This window comes from Miniopterus schreibersii, assembly GCF_964146895.1.
Source record: "Miniopterus schreibersii genome assembly, chromosome: 2".
Taxonomy (NCBI): Eukaryota; Metazoa; Chordata; class Mammalia; order Chiroptera; family Miniopteridae; genus Miniopterus; species Miniopterus schreibersii.
The window spans coordinates 163,457,825-163,482,904 of NC_138102.1; the positions used below are offsets into that span (position 1 = coordinate 163,457,825).

Here is a 25,080-nt window from a genome sequence, read left to right on the forward strand (position 1 = left end):
TGACACATGCTACAATATGCATGAACCTTGAAAACACTATGCTAACAGAACGGGATTCAACACAAAAGTTCACATATTGTATGATTTTGTTCATATGAAATATGCAGAATATGTAAATCAACAGAGACAAAAAGCAGACCAGTGGTTGTCAACGGCTAGGGGGAGGGGGAAATGGGAAGTGAATTTGTAATAAGCACAAGGTTTTCTTTTGGGTTGATGAAAATGTTTTGAGAGTAGACAGAAATGATGGTCACACAACATGAAATTACTGACACTGAAATATAAACTTTAAAACAGTTATTTTGTTATCTGAATTTTACTCCCATAAACACTAAATAGCAGAACAACACAGAAACAACACAAACTAAACTGGACTTCATAAAATTTAAATAAGTACCATGGTAAGGAGAAATCATTATGGGTGAGTGAATGAGAGAAACAATATAAAGTTGAAAGCCTAAAATAAAAATACTATACTCTATAGGACAGTGAAGTAACTGGTAGGTATTAGGAAAAGTGGATCAAAAACTAGGAGATCAAAATTAAAAATGAGAAAATACTGATTTAAAATGGTACACAACTGAGAAACACTTAGGAGAATGAAACAAGCAGTATTTTAGAAAGATAAGTATAATGCTTGGGAAGGACCAGCAAGGACTTAAGAATTAGTACAAGAGTAGTCATATAAAAGGCTATTAGTATAATTAAAAAATTGGGTAATAACGTCCTTGTGAAAAGTAAGAGTAAGCAAAATATAGATTTTTATAAGAAATAAAAAATTGTAATTTGGCAACTCACTGTATATGTGAAATGATTGAGAGGAATCAGTTTCCAAGGACTCAAAAACTGTCAATAAGAACAATGGGAAGATAGTCCTTGAAGATTTTTCTAAGAACTCAAGAATTGAGAGTAAGAAGAAGAATGGGAAGGGAGATTTATTTATGGAGGAAAAGCATGGTTTGGTATTAGAATAAGATACTGAGGCTACAAAGAAACATCCAGGTTTATTAAATGTTAAGAGATATGGACTTTTAAATGAGAATACGAAAGTAAAAACTTCAGGTTCTAAAAACACAAAATCATAGTGGCAGCCATTGGACTGATAGGAAACATGAATGAAATGAAATGACTCTTAAATCTTCAAACATTTTCAAGTTCTAATTCAAAATTCTCAACAGGAGTAGTAAATTAAGTTTAATAATTAATTAGATAACACCAGTACTATAAAAAGACCCATTAAAGGTAAGAAACAGGACAAGTGTTCTAACCGGTGCATTACATAATTACTACAAAGGCCTTACCATTAATAAAGCTTCACTTGAAACAAAATTAACGATATGAAACCAAGAAAATAACTTTCAGGCTGAAAAATATAATAGATAAATTCTAGTCATATTTGGTTGCAATTTGCTTTATAATTGGGAAACAGTGATTTTATTTTCATGGACCACTTTTCCCTCATTTGTAAAATAAAGCTTTAGAAGTGGTTTGCAATTCACCATCTGTAGACTATGCTCATATTTCAGATAGCCTAACAGAAACCACACATTTACTTATGACTGACTGAACCGATAAAAAGTTCCAGTTTCTTAGTCTTGGAATAAAATTAACCACTACAACATGTTTCATGTGATCATTTCAGCCAATTAAAAGTTCTGGCACCATATGTTAACATATATTTAATAAAAAATAAAAGTAGTAATTATTAATATAGATTTAAAACTAATGTCTTTAAAACATGGCAGGAAGTGAATTAATATATAAAGAATAACTTGCAACAGATATTATTTAGTACTTATGACATGTGAGATGATGCCAACCTTTCTTCAATGACCAAAAAAATATTTAGAAAGTACTAGCTTAGATAATTTCTGAGGCTCTGTTATAGGTTAAACTGTGTTTCTGAAAAGCTCATATAAAACATCTGAACCCTGAGTATCTCAAAATGTGACCTTATTTATAAACAAACAGGTACCTGCAGAGGTAATTAGTTTATATGAGGTCATACTGGAGTAGGGTGGGCCTCAATCCAATATGAGTGGTATCTTTGTAAAAAGGGGAGATTAGGACACAGACACACACAGGTACAGTGCCACTTGAATGAAGCCAGAGATCGGGGTGATGCATTTATAAGGCAAGGAACACCAAAGGCTGTCAGTAAACAAACCATCAAAAACCAGAGGAGACACATGGAACAGATTCTTCCTCATACCCCTCAGAAAGAACCAAACCTGCCAACACCTTGTTCTTTGACTTTTAGCCTCCAGAACTATGAGACAATATGTTTCTGTTGTTTAAGCCACTCAGTTCATGGTACCACTTTTATGGTAGCCCTGGGAAACTAAGAAGCTCCTTTTACTTCTAACCTTTAAAAGTTAAATGTATTTTATTGTCAACTTAAAAAATGTACCACAAAATATAAGTTATAAAATGGGTATACAATTCAAGTCAGTGTACAAACCTGTAGTTCAGTAAGAACTGTTTTGTGCCTCTTGTTACATTCAATCTTTTCCACTCGTGTTTTCAATTCTGCCAAAGTCTTATCAAATACAGCACACTGTAGAGCACATAATTTTTCTTCCAGCAACCACTGTACAACCTAAACAAATATATATTCCTTTGTTACAGCAAAGAAGGTATTTAAGCAATGAGCAAACAGTAAATATTCCTAAGTACTATATACAACTAACTTAATGAAAAAAAGACTGGCATCCGTAACACAATGCTATCTGCTGAAAGCCTCCACCTTCTGCATATATATTTACTGAAAAAGAATACTATATACAAAAAGTAGAAAATATCCAGAAGGCGAAATTTTAAAGTAATTTGAAATTGAAGTTTTACTATTTTCTTCCCATACACTCAATCGTGATTTAAAGAAAACATGTTAAAGAACCAGATTTTCACATTTCTAATCTGTTCCAGATATTTTTGTGAGACACTTAAGAATGTCACTGCACTATAAAATTTTGATAAAACATTTCTAAATGCCTACTCACAATTTCCATATTTATCTCATTATAGACCCATAACAAAGAAGATACATGGCACATGTCCATGGACCATACTTGAATGACACTGTTCAAGAGGAGTAAACTCTCAGTACACACAAAAGTTTTCAAAATTCTTTCACACAGCTATCTTCATATTTCCAACAGCTCTATAAGAAATGCTAAATAAGCATTATTTATCTCCATATGACAAATTTAAAAAACTGGAAGGAAAAAAGCCACTTTTCCTACTGCCTCATTCCTTTTCCTAGTGTGTATATTTATACTTATCTTAGTGGATGAATATTGGTTTAAAACCTAGATTATAATTTTATCACTAAATTGATAAGACCTTGAAAATTAATTTCACCTGAGTTTCATATTCCTCTCTTAAAAACAAATTTGTCATAAACATTGTCAAAATATTCTGAAATATATTAAATACTGCATATTTTCAGTTCTATGTATAGTTTAGCAGGTTGGAGGTAGTGGTGTTAAAGTCTCTACTCCCTTTCCCTAGTCCTTCAAAAGCCTTGTCTCTACCATTTTTAATACTAAGCCTAAGGTACATAACAAAACATTTTAGAATGTAGGGACTTACAACCAGGAAACCAGCTTATTATAAAGATTAAAATATCAACATATAAGACTCTAATGTTTCTATTAGAATAAAGTTCAATATAGGAGAAAAAATAAAGTCTGAAAACTAATGTTCAATTTTGTTACTAAAGCAAATAAAAGACATCACCATATCTCTCTTCCAATTTGATAATTATTAACATATCTAAAATAAATTGTGTAGCTTTTAAAAAGAGAAATTTTACAATTAAATTATTAAGGATAATAAGGTCAATCACTTTCTTCAAGTTCTCTTTTTCTGTGAAAAACCTGAATATGTCAGTAAAATACAGAAAAATAAAGATGGTGGTGCTTTTTACTTAATATGAATTTTAATTTATAATCTGTAACACCTTTTGTAGCTTCTGGTTAATATCTCCTTTGGCTGTAATCTTTACTTGAAATTCTGCCTCATACTCTTCTTCCATATATCGACGGCGTTTTGACTGTACATTGTCCATGTCCTCGGATTTAGAACGTTTTCTTCTGGAAAATTCAACTGAGAACAAAAAGCATAATGATCAATCAGGTGTTTTTCTTAATGTCTATTCTCCATCCTCAGCAAAATATTATTTCTAGCTATCACAATAGCATTCTTAATCAATTATTTTATGAATTGTTTTTGAGATCAGAGAAGTAGATAGGTAGCTTTTAGCTTTCAACTTGAAATGATTTTCAATATGCTAAAAAAGAATTTCCTAATGGCTAAGCAATGTACAATGTAAACAGAGAACATCCTATCATTGAAATCTTCATATTAAGATGAAGAATCACCTAAAAATGTGAATATGAGATTAGAAGAAATCATCTTACATTGATTCCCATTGCTAAATTTTATACTGAACATTAATCCTGACAAAATACAGTATTCAGTCACATTTCACAGATTTCTAAGTGTGCAGAGCTTTAACTATTTAATTCTTCCTCCTCAGTAAATATTACCCTTAGTAAATCTAGAAAAAAAAAAAACCCTCCTACTTAATCATCAGCCTTAGGCAAATAACATAATAATAGTCATTCTTTACATATCCTAATGAATTTCAAATATATAAAAATAATAAAATTAAGGACATTATAAAAGTAAATTTTGTAAAGACTAGATATTCAAAGATTTTCACTTAGAAAATGTCTATTTTAAATAGTGGTAACATTCATGAGATCATAAGCAAATTTTATGTGGTTTCTTTTTCAATACATAAAAAGTAAAGCCCTAGCCGGGTGGCTCCATTGGTTGGAGTGTCATCCCATACACCAAAAGGTTGTTTGCTGGATTCCCAGTTAGGGCACATGCCTAGGTTTTGTGTTCGATCCCCAGTCAGGGATCGTACAGGAGGCAAGCAATCGATGTTTCCCTCTCACGTCAATGTTTCTCTCCCCCCAACCACTCCCCCTGACCTGCTTCCTCTCTCTAAAAATTAATAAAAACACATCCTTGAGTGAGGATTTTTTTTAAAAAGTGAAAATACTAAAATCTCCATCCTTATTAAAGGCAAACACCCTTATGTAATCACACTTATCCCTCTCCACTTCACTATATATCCGTACCTGTGTGTCTATTTTTTATATGCCGTTCTATTCTATGACTTCTCTTATAATCATAACTTAGTCATACATGGAGAGCAATACGACAGGGAGAGTTACAGAACCCAGGTTTTCTGACTTCTAGTCCAATGATCATCCTATAAACCTAACAACGCTTAGTCTCATCATTTCCCCTTCCCATGAAGCTTGAGGACCTTAAACAGACTGAGACACATACTTCCATTCACTTATATTACCCAAGATAATTCTTATAGTCCCATGCTTTAAACATAAATCTAAAACAATTTCTCTCAAGATATTCAGAGAGAATCTTTAGTGCCTTACTAAATATTACGTTTAAATCTTTCTTATTAAATAAAAAGTATAAATAAACAAAATAAAACACTGAAGTTTATAAAATAATTAATAGTTTCAAACATTCTTGGGTTAACCATCAACAAAGTGATTTAACAGTGGCTTACTTAAATTGCAAAATTTTATAGTCATCTCGACATAAAAGTGTATTCCACGGTCTTAAAAACAGAATGAATGAATTACCATTTTTCAAACTAGTTCAGTTTTTTTTGTACATGCTTACTTTTCTTAAAAGGTCTCTCATCTTCATGTATTACTTGCTCTTCTTCCTCTGGTTTCCTGTCCTTTTCATTACTTTCTACCTCTGTAACAAAAAGAGAATAGGAAACCTTACTTCCATTAGAATTCATAACAGCACATTATAATTTACACTTTTGGTGTAACTATCTAGTTAATAATTTTATATGAAATCAGTGTCTCAAAATATGAAATTTTGGGAATAAAAAAGGAGCATGAACTGGTAGAATAGCCAAGTCTACTTTCAAGTGTTCCTGCAAATTCATAATAAACTCTTAACATGGGCAAAAATTAAAAGTATAGATTTTTAAAAACAAACATTCTTATTACTTAGTACTAATAATTTACTGTCACCCACAGATTAATAAAATGTGAAAACAACTACCATAAAGCACTTAGGCTCCTTACATTCAATTACTAAAACTAAAATAGGGATTGTGACTATTACAAACCAGTGGTAAACTACTGTCAAAACACCAAATTATTTTGACCACACCGGTTGAATCATTGCTATTCAATGGTTATGGGACAGTTCATAAAAGAGGAATGAAAAAGCTATCCTAAAGATAATGAAAGTAAAAGCTACTTTTTAGTACCAGTGCCAACAACCAAGCTAGGTACTTAAAATATATTATTTCATATCCTCAATATAATCTTACACTATAAACAGTATTTTTACCATCATACAGCTGAGGAAAGTCAAGTTCAGAAAAGTTATTTTCACAAGAGGCATTTAAAATATAACAATTAAAGGGTGCTACCAAAAAATATTGCTAAAAGTGTCTACACAATTGCATTGCTACAACAAAATCCCAGAGGTACCAGAAATAGCCTTTGGCCAATCAACCTATATCTCATCAACTAATCAATCATTAAATGGGAGAGAAGAACAAATCACATAGTTTGGGTTTCTATTTTATTCCCCTTACATCGCTGCAACTGGCTCCCCAGTGACTTCATTAAGGCATACTGTTTAATCATATTCTACAACCAAAATTAAATAAACAATCACAAAGTATATAGCCTATATAAAAATTTTGATATGACATTTCTTATACAAATGCCAGGGTTTTAATGCCAACAGCCCTGAGGGTAAGAAAGTCAAGCTAAAAAAAAACTTAGAACTTTTAAGTAAAAATAGGCAAAGACCAAAATCACTGATGAACCTATAAAGCTGTAAAATGTGACTATAGTAAAACAAAGCAAAACAAAATAAAAAAGCTAGCACAGTAAAGATTAACTTCTGAACTTTAAAATAAATGAGTATTAAGATCTCATGTCTCAACCCTAGTTTCAATTAACTGAAAATTTTTGCTCCCTTATAGATTGCAAACTCATTACAAAGCATTTTTTCTATATCGTATATAGTTTTCCAAATATTCCTGATTTTAATACTAAAAATGATGACTCCTGAGTTTCCTAGTCCCCAAAGCTTCCAGAGACAGAGTAATTGGGTTGTCTGAAATGAAGGTTTACAGTCTTTATTTAGCAAATTGTCATACCACCCAAAGAACAAAATTAGCCATGGCTCCAATTAGGGTAACTGCAAGCCAGATAATTCAGAACACAGCAGAGCCAATTGGCCTGGTTTGGTCTGCCTCTTTTATTCATATGTTAGCTCCCTCTAGTCTTACAGATATGTCAAGCTTAGCTGAAGATTCCTTCATTTTACTCAAAAACCTCCTGCTATCACCTAATTTCCATTTTCCAGAGATACTTAGAGGGTACGACTGGACTGTCAACACTTAAATCAAAATACTCATCAGGACTTTAGAATACACACATAGAATTAAAATTTATGCTTGAGTTTTATTTAATGGAAAGAACTCTAGATAAGAAAACTGGTATTAACAGATTCTATAGAAAGGAACAAGGCCCTTTATTTCTTTATTTGTTACCAAAGTCTCAAGAGAATCTGAGTGCACCTCTTTCACCCCAGAACAATAACCAAGGGCCCATGCACATACATTTTTATATATAATTTGAAGTAGTTCGAGACCTCTGAAACTCATCTGAATGCTTAAGTAAAAATCTGTCTTCATTCACAGATAGTTCCTGTTATAATTCTTCTGGTATTGAGTACACCCTCATTACAAGTTGCCATGTTTTAATATACAGTTCTGTGTGTGGTATTCTTTCAATCAGACTAGACCAGCAATTTTCAACAGCCGTGTTGCAAGAATTTTTAAAACATGCAATGCCTGATGATTTAGTCAGGGGTACTGACCTCTTTTCCCTTAGACTGTCAAATAAAAAATGACAACCAACACAACAGCCGCCCAGTGTGAATGAATCAAAATTACACCTATTTTTTTTTTGTTAGGTTGGTAAAAAATATATTTTTGGGTATGCCACAGAATTTTAATAATTAGTTTGTGTGCACCATGAGATGAAAAAGGTTGAAAACTGCTGGACTAGACGGTAAGCTCATTAGGAGCAGGTACCATATCTTATAATTTTAGTAATCCTTTTAAAACCTTTGGGAAAGGGTCAAGACAAAGTAGATGTTTAATATCTATCTGTTGATCATTATTTTAATAAGATTCCATTAAGTAAAGGTAGAAAAAGTATGTTGTAGAGGATTAGAAGACAGATTTAAATCAGGGAGTTAAATTTCCCATTTTCAGAATTACCCTCTATAGAACTTTACTCCAAGGAAATATGGACAAACTGTTGCTTTAGATGAAGGGTTGGAAAACATTTTTTATTTAATCAATGATAAACAGTATGTAAACAAATGGGTCTGACTATAAAACTTTATTGAAAAAAAACACACAAGGCCTACAGGCCATAGTTTGCCAATCCTCTGCCTTAGATTATCAGCTCTGTAAGAACATTTTAAACAAAACAAAAAAATTCCTATAGATTAATTAAAGACAATATCGTCGTTAGAATAGGCAAAAGAGATGAACGGGCAATTTATAGATAAGTAAATACAATTGTCCAACAAACATATAAAGATTCTCAACCACATTAAGACAGAAAAAATATGGTAGTATTACTGATAATGTGACTTTTCTGGAGAATTTTTTTTAATACTCACCTGAGGATATTTTTTCCATTGCTTTTCAGAGAGAGTGAAAAGGGGAGGGAGGGGGAGAGAGAGGGAAAGAGAAAGACAGAGAGAAACACTGATGTGAGAGAGTTACATCGATTGGTTGCCTCCTGCACGAGCCCCAACTGGGGCCAGAGATGAAGCCTACAACCGAGGTACATGCCCTTGGCCAGAATTAAACCCAGGACCCTTCAGTCTACGGGCCGACACTTGAACCACTGAGCCAAACCCGTCAGGGCTGGAACTTGTTTTGAAGTTTTAATTAACTAGTGCAAAGTTCCAAGTAATGTCTTCAACAGTAAATTTTTGTGCTCCTTTTAAAGTAAAACTCAGGATGTTGGAGAGAGTATTATTTTATTGTCTCCAATTCACTTCCTCCTATTTTTATGAAACTCAATTCTCAATTAGGCTTTCAATTCCACTGCCCCTTATGAGGTGATACACAGGTCATTGAATATTCCTCTTTCATCTTACTTGAACAAATAGCAGCATTTGATACATTGAGTTAACTACCCCTCCTCCTTCAAACATTTTCTTTACTCGACTTCTACCACAACAAAATCTCCTGTTATTCTTTCTACCTAAGAGCTGCTCAATTGGTCTCCTTTGCTAGTTCTTCCTCATCTCCTCAACCCTTAAAGAATACCAAGAGGTCAGTCCTTGGATCTCCTCATATTCATTTATATTCACTCTGAGCTGATCTAATCTTGTTACGCAACTTCAACTAATGCCTGGCTATATGCTGTCTACTCCCAAATTTTCTAGACAGTCCAAGTCTTTGCCCTGAAATCCAGATACATATCTAAATTGGGAACAGTGATTTGAAATTGTTTTTCCTCCTATACTCATTCCCTTTTCCAAAACCTGCTTCATTTTATATCTTCCTCAACTCTGAAAAGAAAAATGTGCAACTTACACTTCAATGTAAGGAGTAACAGGTTCCTCAAAGAAATTGTTGAATACAAATGGGTAAAAATAATAAAGAACTGCAGCTGAATAAAACGGTGACAACAAATTAGTAAATTTTAATTTACTAAACTATGACAATTCGATCACTACTAACCTGGAGCAAAAACAGACAAAAACCTTGAATTCTATTCCCATGCAATTATCCTCATTAACATTTATGCTCATCTTACTTATCTTAAATATCCAATGAACAAGGGAAAAGAAATCAACCAGATATTTTTTAAACTAAAATAAAATCTGGAAGAAAACTATGTCAGAATTTAACATAAAATCTGTTAAACTTTAAAATAGATTTTTCTCAATAACATTAATAGCATTTTTTTAAAAATAAAAAGTAAAGAAAAGCTCTCCCTCCTACTCTCCGTAAGAAATAGAATGAGAAGGCCCAAAAAGGAGGGGAAAAAACAAAGAATGCATTAGCCCAAAAGCTAAAGAGAGTCTTAAGAAGGAGGGACTGTTTAAGAGGTCATCCAAGTATGAGAGAATAAAGACACAAAAAAAGATGCCCCTAGATTTAACAACATGAACATCAATGTTACTTCACTGAGAACAATCAGGAGGGGGGCTGGTAAGGCTGAAATCAAAATTCAATTAAGTTAAAGAGTAAATAGGAGGAGAAAAAAACAGTGCTAGCTTTGTTATCATAATTTGAAGAATGGCCCTAAAAGAGAGGAAAGAGATGTGATACTAGATAGAGGACAGTACATGATATGTAGTGTACATGCAGAGTACAACTAATATGTGTACCTCCTCTAGTGCTGTTTGAACTTTCCCAGAGAGAAATCTTTATTTCCTTAGGCTTCTTAGACTATGACTTTAATAATTTAGTGAGTATCAGTTATTATATAGTATCATACAACAATATGATAGTGTCTTCAGGCCTACTAAGGTATATCTGCAATACTTTTTAGGTTTTTCTTCTACCTTTGTAAAATTAAAACAGCTTTTCTATTTGCTTTCTGAGATCTTTCATTATTTTTGTTGCTGCTCAGACCCATTATAACTGTCATATTTAAAACAAATTTTTCTGTTAGTACAGCACATAAATATGTTAATAGTTAAAGGGAAGAGTCAAACTTCAGTACTTCCATTTATAATTCTGTGTTCTGAAAACATTAAGTTAGTTAAGAATAAAAAATATGATGAAAGTAATACCTCAGCAGATGCACAGCAACAAATAGAACATATAACAGATTCTGATACCATATAAAGAGAACAGAGTATAGTTTATGAACCAATGAAAAAACTACACTTCAGCTCACAATATACAATATTTCCTTGTAGGAGAAACCAAAAAAGTAAAAGTTTAGTTACCAGCTAATAGCATACAATCAGATAAAAGTCTAAAAGTAAGTAACCAAAAATAAAACCAAGTTTGAATTTTTGAAGTATGCAACATGGATGGCTTAATATTCATCTCTCTGCATTTATAGCATTGTGTGGGAGGGATGGTCTCCAATATAAAGATTCTGACATAAAAATAAAATGTATAAACTCATTAAATAATAACTACAATTTCCTATGACTTTCTTATACAGACTACCAAAAGATTTTTTAAAGGACTTGCCCCAGTATCACTCTCTATATAAAATTCAGATTTCATGTCATTCTCCTCTGCTTGAAATTATTCAATGGCTCCCCGGTGCTATCAAAACACTTTAGCATTGTAAAGAAGGTCTTCCATGATATACTTCTCTTAGAGCACCAATTACTCATTCACTCCACACTATTTACTAAGCACTTACTGTAACCCAATTATTATTTTGGTTTGATGGTAGCGGCTCAGCACAGAGGTAAAAGCAGTGACGATGGTAAGAAAACACTGGATTCTAGATCTATTCTGAAAGTAAAGCCAACTGGATTTCCTGATGGACTGGATATGGGATATGAAGGGGAAAAAAAGAATGGCTCCAAGGTTTTTGGCCTGAGCAAGTAGGACAAAAATGCCATTAAGAGGGATTATCTTCCTTAAAACCCTGTTTTTTATACATTGATAATGAAAGGCAAGTGCTTTCCTGAATACATCTTATATTCTCATAAAGTTAACCTCCTGTAAACCCCCAGAATACCAATTTAACATTATTACTGTATTCGTAGCCTTGTATTTAATGGCCTGTGTTTTAATTCTTGTCTGCATCCTGAGGGCAAATACTAAATTTTATCTTTAAATCCCCAGAATCACAAAGAGCCTGACTTGCCACTATATAGGTTTAATGAATGAATAAATGCTCTTTGGAAATAAAGTCATCTTTTAATAATAAAAAATATTTCCAAAAGCTGGTATGATATATTGGGGGGGGGGATATTCCTGTGTATCCTAGACCTGCGTCATGTTTTTATTCTTTGAACAAACTAGAAACCAGATGCTGTATTTCATGCTATAAAGGCATTCCTCTCAGAAAGCTCTAACAGCCCTGGCCAGGTCACTCAGTTGGTTAGAACATCATCCCGATATACCAAGGTTGTGGATTTGATCCCTGGTTAGGGCACATACAAGAAGCAACCAATGAATGTATAAGTAAGTGGAACAACAAATCGATGTTCTCTCTCTCTTTCAAATCAATAAAATAAAAGAATTTTAAAGAACGTGCTAATAGAATGTGATGCAAAAGAACATAAAGGGAGCACCTTCTGAAAGGAACTGAGAAAGTTTCATACATGAATATTTGAGTTTGACCATGAAAGCGAAGCAGGATTTTTCTCATTCTCTCTTTTTTCTCTACAGATTTAGGTTATAGAGAGATCATTCAGAAGATGAGAGGGAAGAGAGTAGATCGGGTAAAATCATGAGGGCTGAGGAAGCAAATGGATGAGGTCTTCCTCAAATAGATAAAGAAGGCTTCAAGATTTCTGGCTTCCACCAATGGTGGTGTCATTCCCCAAAGACTATTAAAAGAAATCAGATGTCAACGGGAAAACTAATTGTAAAATGTGATTTGTAACACTTCAAGCAAATAAACTAGTAGGTTTTTATATTCTAAGTTATCTGGTTTGCTAAGTGATAGCAAGAACAATTGCTAGCACTTTGATCAAGTATGCACTGACTTGAAATTGTTATCTCAGATTTATGTTGGACCATCTTTAGCTCTCTTCGTAGACATAAACTTAACAGTTTATTAAAGCTAATCAAAAATTTTTAAATGTAAATAATATGCTAACCTGGAGAGCATGTCTCATTTTGTGATATAACTTCAGACACATCTTTTTCACCTGAAATATCCTCTTCATCAGAGAGGACCAAAAAGGCTTCTTTTGGCAAACTCTCACTACTCTCTTGTTTAGATGGTGAACCAAAAGAACCTTCCATCTTCTCTTCCAAATCTGGATTTGTTTCATCAATTGGAAGGAGACAAGTTTTAGAAAAGCAAGTAAGCTCATCTTCAGCAGGTGCAAGCTTTTCCAAAATAGGAATAATTTCATCTGTTTCCATAGAATCTGTATTTTCTAAGATATTCTCACTTTTTTCATCTTTTATAACATTTTCACTAATGGTTTCTGCAAGTTCTGTACAATTTTCATCTTCATTCTTTTCACTTTGCTCAATTTCCATACTGCTAGATATAGCCTCCTCTCCAAGAGCAGGTTCTGTGACAGCATCTTCCTCTACTTTCTTTTCATTTTCAGGAGGTAGAACTGGACAAGTAAGTGTATCACCTGCTTCTAGAGTTTCTTCATCAGCATGAATATTACTATCAGCTTTATTTTTCTCATCAAATGAGAAAATCTCATCTAACTTTTCATCATCCCCATTTTTTTCAAGAAAATCATCTTTATTGCTACTAGGTTCTGTATTGTCAGTGTCAGGAACTGGCTCACAAACTGGTACAGGACTTGGTTCAAAGGTGGGATCAAAGGCTGATTCAGAAGTTGGTTTATGAACAGTCGGTTCATCAGAGATCAGATCACCAGAGGCCTGATCACCAGAGGCCTGATCACCAGAAGTCAGATCACCACAGGCTGGACCACCAGAAGCCAGATCACCAGAGGCTGGATCATCAGAGGCCAGTATTCCAGAGGCCAGATCATCAGAGGTTGAATTATCAGTGGCTAGGTCACTGGAGATTGGTTCACTGGAGACCAGTTCACCAAGGACTGGTTCACTGGAGACCAGTTCATCAGAGACAGGTTCACTGGACATTGGTTCAACAGGGACCAGCTCACCAGAGACTGGCTCACTAGAGACCAGCTCACCAGAGACTGACTCACCAGAGGTGGGATCACCAGAGGCAGGCTCATCAGAGGTGGGAACACCAGAGGTGGGATCACCAGAAGGGGTATCACCAGAGGTTAATACTTCAGAGGCCAGATCTCCAGAGGCTGGAGGATCCCCAATAGCCAGATCACCTGAAGGTGGATCACCAGAAGCTGGTTCAGTGGTCACTTTAGAGTTTAGTTCAGGAGTTATACTACTAGGAGATGAAGTTTCAGACTCTAAATCATCATCTGGCTTGTTTTTTACATTAACATTTAAGGTACAAGGTGTTTCTTTCCATTCTGATGTACTTTTCTCAGGGTTAAAACAAAGTTCTTCAATGCCATTCACCTCATCCTTGTCATTAACATAATCTGTATTTTCCAAAGGTGAGGCTGGGTCCAAATCTCCATTTTCATGATTGCCATTTAACAGCTTGACATCAGTTTTCAACAGTTCTTCTCTGACCTTGTACACTGCATCCAGTTGTTGACGATCACTCACTCTCATTGTTTTTCGAGCCTTAAAGACTTTTTTCTGAGGTTCTTCTATACTATCCATTTTGAATCTTTAAAAAAAGGGAGAGAGAGAGAGTTTAATAATTGAAATAGAAGCCACAGACTTACTGTAAATTGATCTTATAAGCAAGCAGCACTTCATGCAATTTTGAAATAATGATCTAGGGAAAGCATAGTAATCCTTGCTCTACATTAATTTTTATATTTATTAAATTTATGTAATATAACATTGACAATAGGTATAGTCCACAGAAGATCAATTACTGGAAGTATTGGAAAAAAGTTGACTAGTTTCTAGTTTTCATTCTCAGTAAGCTAATGGGTTCAGAGAGTCGGATACAATATGTAAGCTTATGAAAGTAGATGGAAATAAAAGAGTAGATGGAGAAAGAAAAATAAAAGTATAAGAGAATGAAAACAGTAGGGGAATGGGAAAAAAACAAGGAGGAAAAATGAAGAAACACATAAGGAAAGATTATATTTGTAGCCAAGCATATCTAGATGAACAAAACTGAAATTATATTAATAAGAGATTGATATCATGAAAGTGAAAAGACAACTCACACAACAGAGGGAAGTATCTGCAAATCATATATTTGTAAAATAATGTATCTGATGAGATAACTTGCCTCTGGAAAATCTAAAATGCTATTATAGCTGAATAACAACAAATTTAAAAATGGGCAAAGGACTTGAATCGACATTTCTCTAAAATATATACAAGTAGCCAATAAGCCAATAGAGAATAAGGAATAAATATGAAAAGAGGCTTAACATCATTAGTCATCAGAGAAATGCAAATGAAAACCACAATAATATAACACTTCATACACAGCAGGATGACTATAATCAAAGAGGAAAACAGTATTGGCAAGGACGTGGACAAATTGGAGCTCTCATACAATGGTGATGGAGTTGTAAAATGGTGCAGCTGCCTTCAAAACCAGTCTGGTAGTTCCTTAACAGGTTAAACAATCATTACTTTTCAATCTTTCTTTTTTTATAAGGTATGTATGTAAAGCTATAAATTTCCCCCTAAGCACTGCATTAGCTGCATCTCATATTTTGAAGTGTTATATTTTTACTGTTGTTCCGTTAAAATATATACTAATTTCTATTGTAATTTCTTTCATCAGTGATTTAGAAGTATGTTTCTTTAAAAAGTAACACATTATGACCATGTGAAGCTCATTAAAAAAATACAAGTTTGGTTTCATATTAAAAAATCAAGCAATATCAATTACAAGTGAGTCATAAAGCATTATGGCTTTTTTTTAGGCACAACCATGGTGTCCACTTGATAAAAATTAGAGCCCTAAGCCCTAATACCTCAGAATGTGACCTTATTTGGATAGGGTCTTTGCAGAGATAATCAAGTTAAAATGATGTCATTATAAAGGGTCCTAATCTATAATGACTGGTGTTCTTATAAAAGGGGAAGTTTTATACAGAGACACACACATAGGAAGAACACCATGTGAAGATTGGAATTAGGCTGCCACAAGCCACAGCTAGGAGAAAGGTCTGGAACAGATCCTTTCTTAGCTCCTTCAGAGGGAGCATGGCCCTGCCAACATCTTGATTTCACATTTCTAGCCTCCAAAACTGTGAGACACTAAATTTCTGTTATTTAATGGGGGAAAAGTAATATGATTCATCACAAAAACAGAATAGAGGGCGAAATAAACAAAAGATCTCAACAGATACAGAATATATTCGTTCATTTGACAAAATTCAACACTGACTCATTATTAAAACTCTCAGAAAACTTAATAGAAGAAAATGACTCAAATATAAAAAGGATATATACAAAGAAAACTACAGATATCATACTTAAATGTGAAATAAGATCAAAACCAAGACAAGGATGCGCTCTCTCACCATTTCTGGCCAGTGCAAGTAAAGCTAGCAAAGGGGGCAAGGATTTGGTCCTAGAGAAAGACAATGTCACTAGTCTATACTGGGGGAAAACAAAAGTCCTTTAAGGACTAAAATGTACAGGGAGCAAGAATAATGCTTTCACATTCTCCTGCTCAGTAGGAATGATGGTAGGATATACTTGCTTTGGCTGGAGAAGGGAAAAAAGCAGCCTCTGAGGTATCAGAACTTATCTGAGGCTCACAGGCAGGCCTTAATGTTGTTATAAACTGACCTGATGCTTACAGCTAAGTCATATTGTTCTCCCGATGGACATAAAACCATCACTACATTCAAGTTAAGTAAGGTCTCAGTGCAGAGGTTGCACTGTGATGGTTTTAATAAAACCTAATTTGAATGTAGTGATGGTTTTATAAAATATCAACCATCTCCCTCTCTGACTAAAAAATGAGTAATGGCTACTTCTTTATCAATTGCAGCTTTATCCTCACTGTAGTCTGTCCTCACTATAGATAAGATTTATTGAGATACCCAAGCATAGAACAGACCCCACTTTCTGACAGCACCCAAACCAGAGTGAGGTTCTATTTCCTCAAACTCTCCCCAAAATAACCCAACCTATGACCAAATCCTATACTAGGTTTTCCTTTAACACCCTCTTACTAATGTGCCTCACTGTTTCCCCATGGTGAGCACCCTCCCTCACTGCAACAAATAATAAACCCAACTTGTTCAATTACAGCAGGGGTGGGGAACGCCTGGCCCTGCCAAGGCAACTGCAAGTGGGACTCGAAATTTAATAAATCTAGGAGCTTTTAACATAACTAATTTTTAAGTTGATAACTGTGTATGTCCTGTGAATGATGTTATAAATATCCAGATGGTCCTCGGCAGAAAAAAGGTTCCCCAACCCTGAATTACAAGTATGTTCCTGGTGTTTCATTGTTCCTTTGGCTGCCAGGTATAAAACAATGGCCTAGCCCACTTGCTGGAGGCCAGTACAGCTTTAGAACTACCACTCTGTCATAGTACTTCTAGATTGTGGTACATTCTGCATTCATTCTGCAACATTAAGAAAATTACTTATATTTCTTAGTCTTCCTAGCCTTTTAATTTAAATATGGAACTGAGTAAAACTATTTAGAAAAATTATTCTACAACTGAGCAGAAACTTCAATGCAAAATTATTTTAGGTACTATTTTAAGGATTATTAACTGCAGTCTAAAATTTAATTTTCAAGTTTTTTTCCACCCACTATCCATTCCGAACTCATGCTAACTGAAAAATTTTCTGCAAAGAAGATATAATGCAAATTTTGTAGTCACTTTTCTCTGCTGACTCCAAAGCTACAAAAAGAATTAAATTAATAATAGAAGAAGTATGGCTCCCCTTTAAATATTTTTAAATACTGAACAGTAATTTTTTGGACATTGGCTTCATAATACCCACATCTCTCAACTGTTATATGAATAGTTGGCAATTATTACCAGTTCCATTAAAAATAAGCATTACTCTAAAAAAATATATTTTCATAATTTTTAGTAACCCCATTAAGAACATGACATCTGCATACAGAAACATGGATTTGAACTCCAGCTCTCCCATGTACTTATGAGACACAGAGTAAGTTACCTAACATTTCAATTTTTAGTTTCAGCTACCTTAAAAAGGAAGTATCAGTACCTGCAACAGAAGTTGTAGTGATGAGTAAATGAAATCCTATACATTAAACACTCAGAATGTTTTAAGCACTCAAAAAATGTTATCGTAATTGTCTATATATATATATTCAGAATGTTTTAAAGCTTAAACTAGATAATCTGAAACAAATTTCTCTGAAATACTTTTGTTTTGTTTATTAATTAGAAAATCCAACATGTAAACATCACCACCAAATAATATTTAATAAATTGTGCCCAGCAGTGTGGCTCATTGGTTGAGCATCAACCCATAAACCAGGAGGTCATGGTTCGATTCCCGGTCAGCGCACATGCCTAGGTTGCATGCTCAAATCCCCAGTAGGGACAGTGCAGAAGGTGGCTGATCAATGATTCTCTTATCATTGATGTTTCTATCTCCCTCTCCCTCTCCTTTCCTCTCTTTGAAATTAATAAAAATATATTTTATTAAAAAAATAAAATAAATTTTAAAAAAATAAATTCCCACCACCAAATAATATTTAATGAAAATAAATACAATCTAAGCAAGCTGATTCTATCAACAAAACTACCGTTCAATTCAGAAATAATAAAGTATTATACAAAGAATTACAGAACTACCATCTATACCCACAAGGGAGCACACTACAGCCATTTACCGGATCTTTTATGGGTTCTAAATATAATGGGAAAACAAACAAAGCAATAAGGAAGTAGCATGGATAACCAGTTCATACTAGTTCAGCCACATCCATGCAAACCAATCAGCAGTAGGTTTTTAAAATGTTTTGCATAAGCAAAATATATTTAAGAAAGACACACATTAGAGAAGGGTGTGTTACCTGCAAACAAGTCTCCATGGCTATATTACCTGAACAAAACCTTTCTAAGGATCATTTTAAATACCGTCATCTGTAACTGAGATGCCATTCACAAAACTATCCTACAAAAGAAATACTACTTTTTTAGGTGGCAACATTACAATCATGAAGCTCTCACATGCCTGTAATCCATTTTCCCAGGAAAAAGCATTTATATTTTACAGTAGAAAATGTCTACCATATCTAGAAGTAAATATGTAAAATGTGATGAACTTTCTGCTCAAATATTCTTTCATGAGGAAGATAGTAAAAATATGTTTTTAAGGTAAATATATTTTCATGAAGAAGATAGTTTTTAAAAAATGTTTTTAAGTCATATATTTAGATTCAAGAACTGTAGGGGAATACCTTCACCAATAAAATCTTTTTGTACAGCATTAACAAGAGTTTCACCTTTACTCAAAAAATTTATATTTAAATAACCAAGAAGAGTGTGTTACCTGCAAATAAATCTCTATGTCTTAGAATTATTTTTCAAATTTTGGGTGAATTATTTTTAAGGAAAGCCCAATGAACCTCTTCTTTAAGTGAAAAGATTATTTTCTTCTCTGCTTCATCCCCCTCCACCCACTCCTTTCACTCTTCTTTCTAGCAAAGAGATCACAGCTATGAAACAACAAAAGGAAATAATTCCAAAAGCTGTTGTATCTTAGCCTACAATCTGCCTGCTCAGAAAGCTCAAGAATTTAAGTGGCTGTTCAAGAGTTGCTCACAAACTCGGCCAATCAGTAGCCAGCATTCTGATTCCTGCCCAGCAACAGGACACAATAAGGTCAGAAAAACACAGTTAAAACCTGGACTGCAATACTTCAGTAAGGTTCTTTCTCTTTGTCTGATATAAGTAATCTAGAACATAACTTCATAAAATCCTAAATCCATATAAAATACATTAAATATACCGTATAAATAAATAAATTAAAATAGCATAAAAGGTGTAAATCTTATCTTCCTCTAAATGTCCATGAATGTTTCCAAAAATACAAATCAATTCCCTATCTGGGGAATGAGTCAAATGTGGAAAACAACAAGAACACACTTTTCTACACAATGGGTTAGAATCTGCAAAATTCAAATGTAAATTTCTTTATAAAAATCCAGTCAATATTTATAAACTAAAAATCCAGCGAAACCTTAACTCCAAATAACGAAAGATTATTTTTATACATACCTATCACTATTGTTAAAGATTTCCAATTCCAAAAATCAATAGTATTCTGTATCCAAAGGCTTACTATGGATAGCATTATGATGTTTTGTTGTCTGTTGCACTATAGATGTCTATTTCTTGACAACCTATACTGTGTTGTGAGTACAATTACTACATCCTTTTCTCCTTAACTGCCTTTCACAGAAGGTTGTAAAAAGGTTATATGAGCTCTCTGCTTTGGAAGCAATAAAGCAAATGTGTAAATTACACATTAAATAAATATTCATGTAAACTAAAGGGAATTTTTTTTATATTACAAAATTCTACATTCCTTTAAAAGTACAACTGCGGTATAAAAATAGGAAATCCACCCTAAGAATATATTTTTTCTCAAATTCACTACGTATCGAATTTTCTTAGTAAACAAGTTTTTAAAATAAACCTCATTTTTTTTCTCTTTCTGTTACAGATGAACCTTGTCATTTTCAAAACATACCCAAGAGGGAGCTTGCTGTAGCCATACTCTTAGTTTACATAATCTCCCCACAGGCAAAATAAATCAGCAGCTGCTTGAATGCTTCAGTCCTGTGAGAGACAGGAAATTCACTGTCTGATTGGCTCAAAGCCTTGGTTGCCGAAAACCAATCAGGTATAAGCAGCAGAACCTTGCCCAGCAACAGGGGAAAGCAGATGCGGGCAAGTGCTTTATCAAGAATACAAATAGTATGAAAAGTGAAAACATACGTGAACAATTAAACTGAAACAACTTGTAACATATCCCCTGATTCCTTGTCTGAGTAACAGCTCTAAGGCAGGGTTTTTCTGATTAAATAAACAGGGTCTGTACTACTTCTTTCCAAGCAGCCTTAACTGACAAAGCAATAGGAAATACCAGGACTGTTGGTTCGAAATGCACACACATACAAACACCATATTAACTCAAAGTTTTGGATACCTGGTGAAGTATACTTAAAAATAAAACTTGGCAAAATCTTACAAAATGTTAAGCAAAACCATTTAAATGCACTTGACACTTCTATCTTTGACACAGGCACTCCAATTACATTCATATTGTTAACTGACATTATTATGATGAGGATAATATTATTCTGAAAGGTGTGCTGAAATAATTTTTACTCAGATTCTGAGTTTTCATTAAATGGCCTAAATAAATATTAGTCAACAGACCTGACTAATAATGGCCTATTCATAAATAATCACTTTACACTGATGATTTCTAGTCTTATTAGAAATACAACCCTGCTACTAGGTTTTTAAGTGCTCAGTTGAGAACTACGTGATTTTATTTTGCATCCCAAAAGTTGAAGAATTTTGCAATAATCCTGAAAATAAATCATAAAGAATAATCAGTGTATGGCACAATAAATGTTAATAATCTGATTTATTCTTTATTGCCCATTAATGAGACTGGTGAACCTGATAATATAATGGTTCATCCACTTTGATACTTATCTGCTGAAATTTAGTATACAAGACTTTTAAATTTTTTATCTTAAATAATGGATATCTTATCATCTCTGTTAACAGTTTTCTAAAGCTTCAGTAAAACATTACCACTACGTCCATTACTTCTGTTTCATCATATTTCTATTGTCTTGCTTTCAAGACATTCTTTCCCAGTCAATCACAAAGCACTGGCAATATTTACTTGAGGACCCAGCACTCACAAATTCAGTGAAGTACTAAGAGTTCATGATATTTGACACAACAAATAACCCCTTCTGCCTGTGATCAACCTAATGATATTATCTGGATATCAAAATATGGAATGGAATATCCCCTAACTAAATTTTTAAAAATAATCAACAACTAAGAGGATAAGGAATTTGCTTTACCAACAATTCCCTGGACAAAGCAGGAGCAAATCATGCTCTTAAAATTTCGGTTACATCAAAACCAGAGAGGCCACTATGCTAATTTGTTGTATTCATTGCTTTGTTTTGAGACTTACTAGGGTAGTCTACATGAAAAAAATTCAAGATGCCTTACAATCACTTTTCCAAGTGTATTTTTAGGATCATTCTGTTATACAGGCAAATTAAAACTAATTGACCTTAACAAAATAATGCAATTTTAGAACACATTTATCAAATTATATCTTCTTAGAAAAATTAGCCAGTTATTCATCAAGGCCCTACCTTCTAGCTTCTCCCACTTATCAAACTCCAATACCACCTATGCTGACAATGAGTGAAGTTACAAAAGGCCATGTTTTTAACTGACACTTGTCAAGGGGCAATTATGTCAGACCCTATACCAAGGCACATGCTTTCCTCATTTAAGTAACAATTTATATAAATTCAACTTTACAAATGATCTGAATTAAGACATTAACAACCATGCTGCTATCATGCATCCCATCACATGAATAATAATTTTAACTTAGTAAGGTTAACCAGACACCCAATTCAGCATGAAGTTTTTATTAGCATCAGCACCCTTCTTACAAATTTCAGCCTTTAAATTTTGCTACCATGGGGAGTCCTATTTTATCAGCAATAAGCTGTATGATGATGTTAAGCAATAAACTACAAGTTTGCCACAATTTTCTTCTCTCTCTCTTTGAAAATGAAGTCACTTAATATAATTGCTAAGGCAAATATTTATAAAGACAGAAAGCAGATTAGTGTTGCCGAAAGTTGGGGGCTTGGGGAAGAAATGGAGAGTGCCTGCTAAAAGGTACAGGGTTTCTTTATGGAGTAATAAAAATGTTCTAAAATTAACTGTAGTGATGCACAACTGAATTTTTTTTTTTTAAACACTAAATTTAAATATATAAAAAAAATTTAAAGCCCACTGAATTGTACACTTTAAACAGGTGAATTGTATGGTATCTCAGTAAACCTGTTATTAGTCTTTTAAAATAACAGCAGAACTACAGTTGAATATTTTTGTTTTTCAGTTGTTTTTAACCTAACCTCCCTTTATTGGATCACACTTCTAACATACACAAAACAAGTATAGGAAGAGAACTGAGTACTGGTTCATACTTTAGGGAGTTTATGTTTCTAGGCCAACAAGTACATCTGTGCTTTAATGGTGATGAACGGAATACATATAAAATAACAGCAGCCTTGTTCTCTATGTGCTCATCTGAGATAAGACAGTTACTCTTTTCTCCTGTCCTAAATGGGACATAACTCTATAGGATGCTTATCTCACATGATGGTAGCAATGGGCATGAGATACTCTTATAAAAGAACACAGCAAATTTTATCAATAAAAAACAGTGCTGAGCATGGTGCAGGTGAACCCTCCATGTACCTATATTTAAAGTCTTCTACACAGAAAATGTGGTTAACTATCTTTTACCAGAAGGAATAGACAGTCTTAAGTGAAATAGAAGCATTCTCTTCTATTATAAACTGGCCCTATAACAAAAGCTTTGTAACTAATTAATGTTGATAAATTTATTTTAAAATGAGATACTCACTGAATTTTCTGGAGTTACATAAGGCTTAGTTACATTTTATCAATATTTTCTTTATCCATATGATGTATCTGGCCACCATCTACTGTACTTGCCAGTACTTTAAATGTATCTCTTTAGAAATAATTATCATAAATGGACTTTAATACCTATATTTATGTATTGTTTAATCAAACACTTTGGCACATCTCATCATGTACTGATTATAAGATGAATATATTTTAAGTGTCTAAAGTTTTGCCTTCATAAAACATCTTAAAATATGTTGATATCATTATGATGTGCTTCAGAGGTCATTTAACAAAAATAAACAATAAGTATTCTGGTACAATATTAATGAGCTACATAGTGTGGCACATAGTATACACTTAGTAAATACTGGTTAAAAGAAGGATGCATTATATGTATATAACTAACATCTAAAATAATCCTTAAATGAGAAAACTAAATGATTTTTTTAGTAAGCAAAGGTAGCAATCTAGAATATTTCTGACAGAATTGTAAATTAACATGCTGGTATGTTCACATACAGTAAGTTTACACACAGAGGACAACCTCTCTTTGGGGAATCCGGATGCTTATTTACTAAAAAAGGTAATAAATATGCCCACTTATACATAATGCTGCCTCTGGCAGAGTGTAATACATAGCACCATTAAAATTAATCAGATATGACACGAGAAGCATTTTCAGCCTTTTAAAACTTGTTTAGGTAGTTTGATTTCATATTTAAAAAAATAAAACATTTTGAAAGAAATATACTTCTGCTTGTAACTACACAATGAAAATCTTCTTTAAAATAATAAACATACCCCAAATGGAGCCCCCTGCAGCCATCTTATCAGTTCTCTCACAGCAACAGAAACTGAAATACAATTTGCATAGTCACTGTGGTTGGCTGAAGAAAGCAAGCTCTTATAACCAATCAGAAAGCTAGAAATTGGGCAACCATAACAGGAGAAATTTTAAATCTGCCTGGCAACAGCCTAAAAATAGAAACAATATGCTAGCATGAATCCCAGGATAGATGTGAATATAAGAGCAAAACTATCAGCAAAAAACACTCTGTTTCTTAGGAGGAAAAAATGTGCTTTGCATTTCATCATCTAATATTAACTTGGCACCTTTTCTAAGTAACAATGAAATAAAAATGAATGTTAAGCTAAATAAATAGGCACTTTAAAGTTACATACCACTGTCCATATTATTTTACATATGCATATGTGTGTGTACATAAAATTTAAGTGGTTTTCTTTTTTCAGGAAAATAATGAGGTGCTTTAATCACACTTCTGGTATCTCTAATATCTGATATCTCTCAAAATCTGAACAGCACTGAATTTTTTTCTAGCACATTTCCCCTGCAATTATTTGGGAAGGAGTTACACATAAGAGACTGTTTGCTGTTTATTAAAAATATGGCATATCTTTAAATAGGGTGAGGATTATGTCTTATTCATTTTTAACACGAAGTTGTTTCAACATATAGTTGTGTCTTCTATACAACAAGCACTCAATAATTATTTTTGCAATCATAGTAAAATAATTCCTGTCAGTGAGGAAAATAAATTACTGAGGCAAACAATGTGC

General features: G+C 33.4%; 1 protein-coding gene across 6 annotated transcripts in view; it reads right to left on the minus strand.

Moving 5' to 3' along the window:
* Window positions 1–25,080, minus strand: part of ATF7IP (activating transcription factor 7 interacting protein) — a 110,217-nt gene that overhangs the window by 54,061 nt on the left and 31,076 nt on the right. For 5 of the 6 annotated variants that reach the window (XM_081129382.1, XM_081129381.1, XM_081129378.1 and 2 more), the window contains exons 2-5: window positions 12,925–14,525; window positions 5,728–5,808; window positions 3,962–4,107; window positions 2,462–2,599 (exon numbers count right to left, since the gene is read on the minus strand). In XM_081129382.1, coding sequence (XP_080985508.1) covers window positions 2,462–2,599; window positions 3,962–4,107; window positions 5,728–5,808; window positions 12,925–14,518 — 1,959 coding nt within the window. In that variant the 5' untranslated portion in view covers window positions 14,519–14,525. Of the gene's footprint in view, window positions 1–2,461; window positions 2,600–3,961; window positions 4,108–5,727; window positions 5,809–12,924; window positions 14,526–20,061; window positions 20,653–25,080 lie in introns of those variants that run through there. The other variant, XM_081129380.1, reaches the window with a different exon arrangement.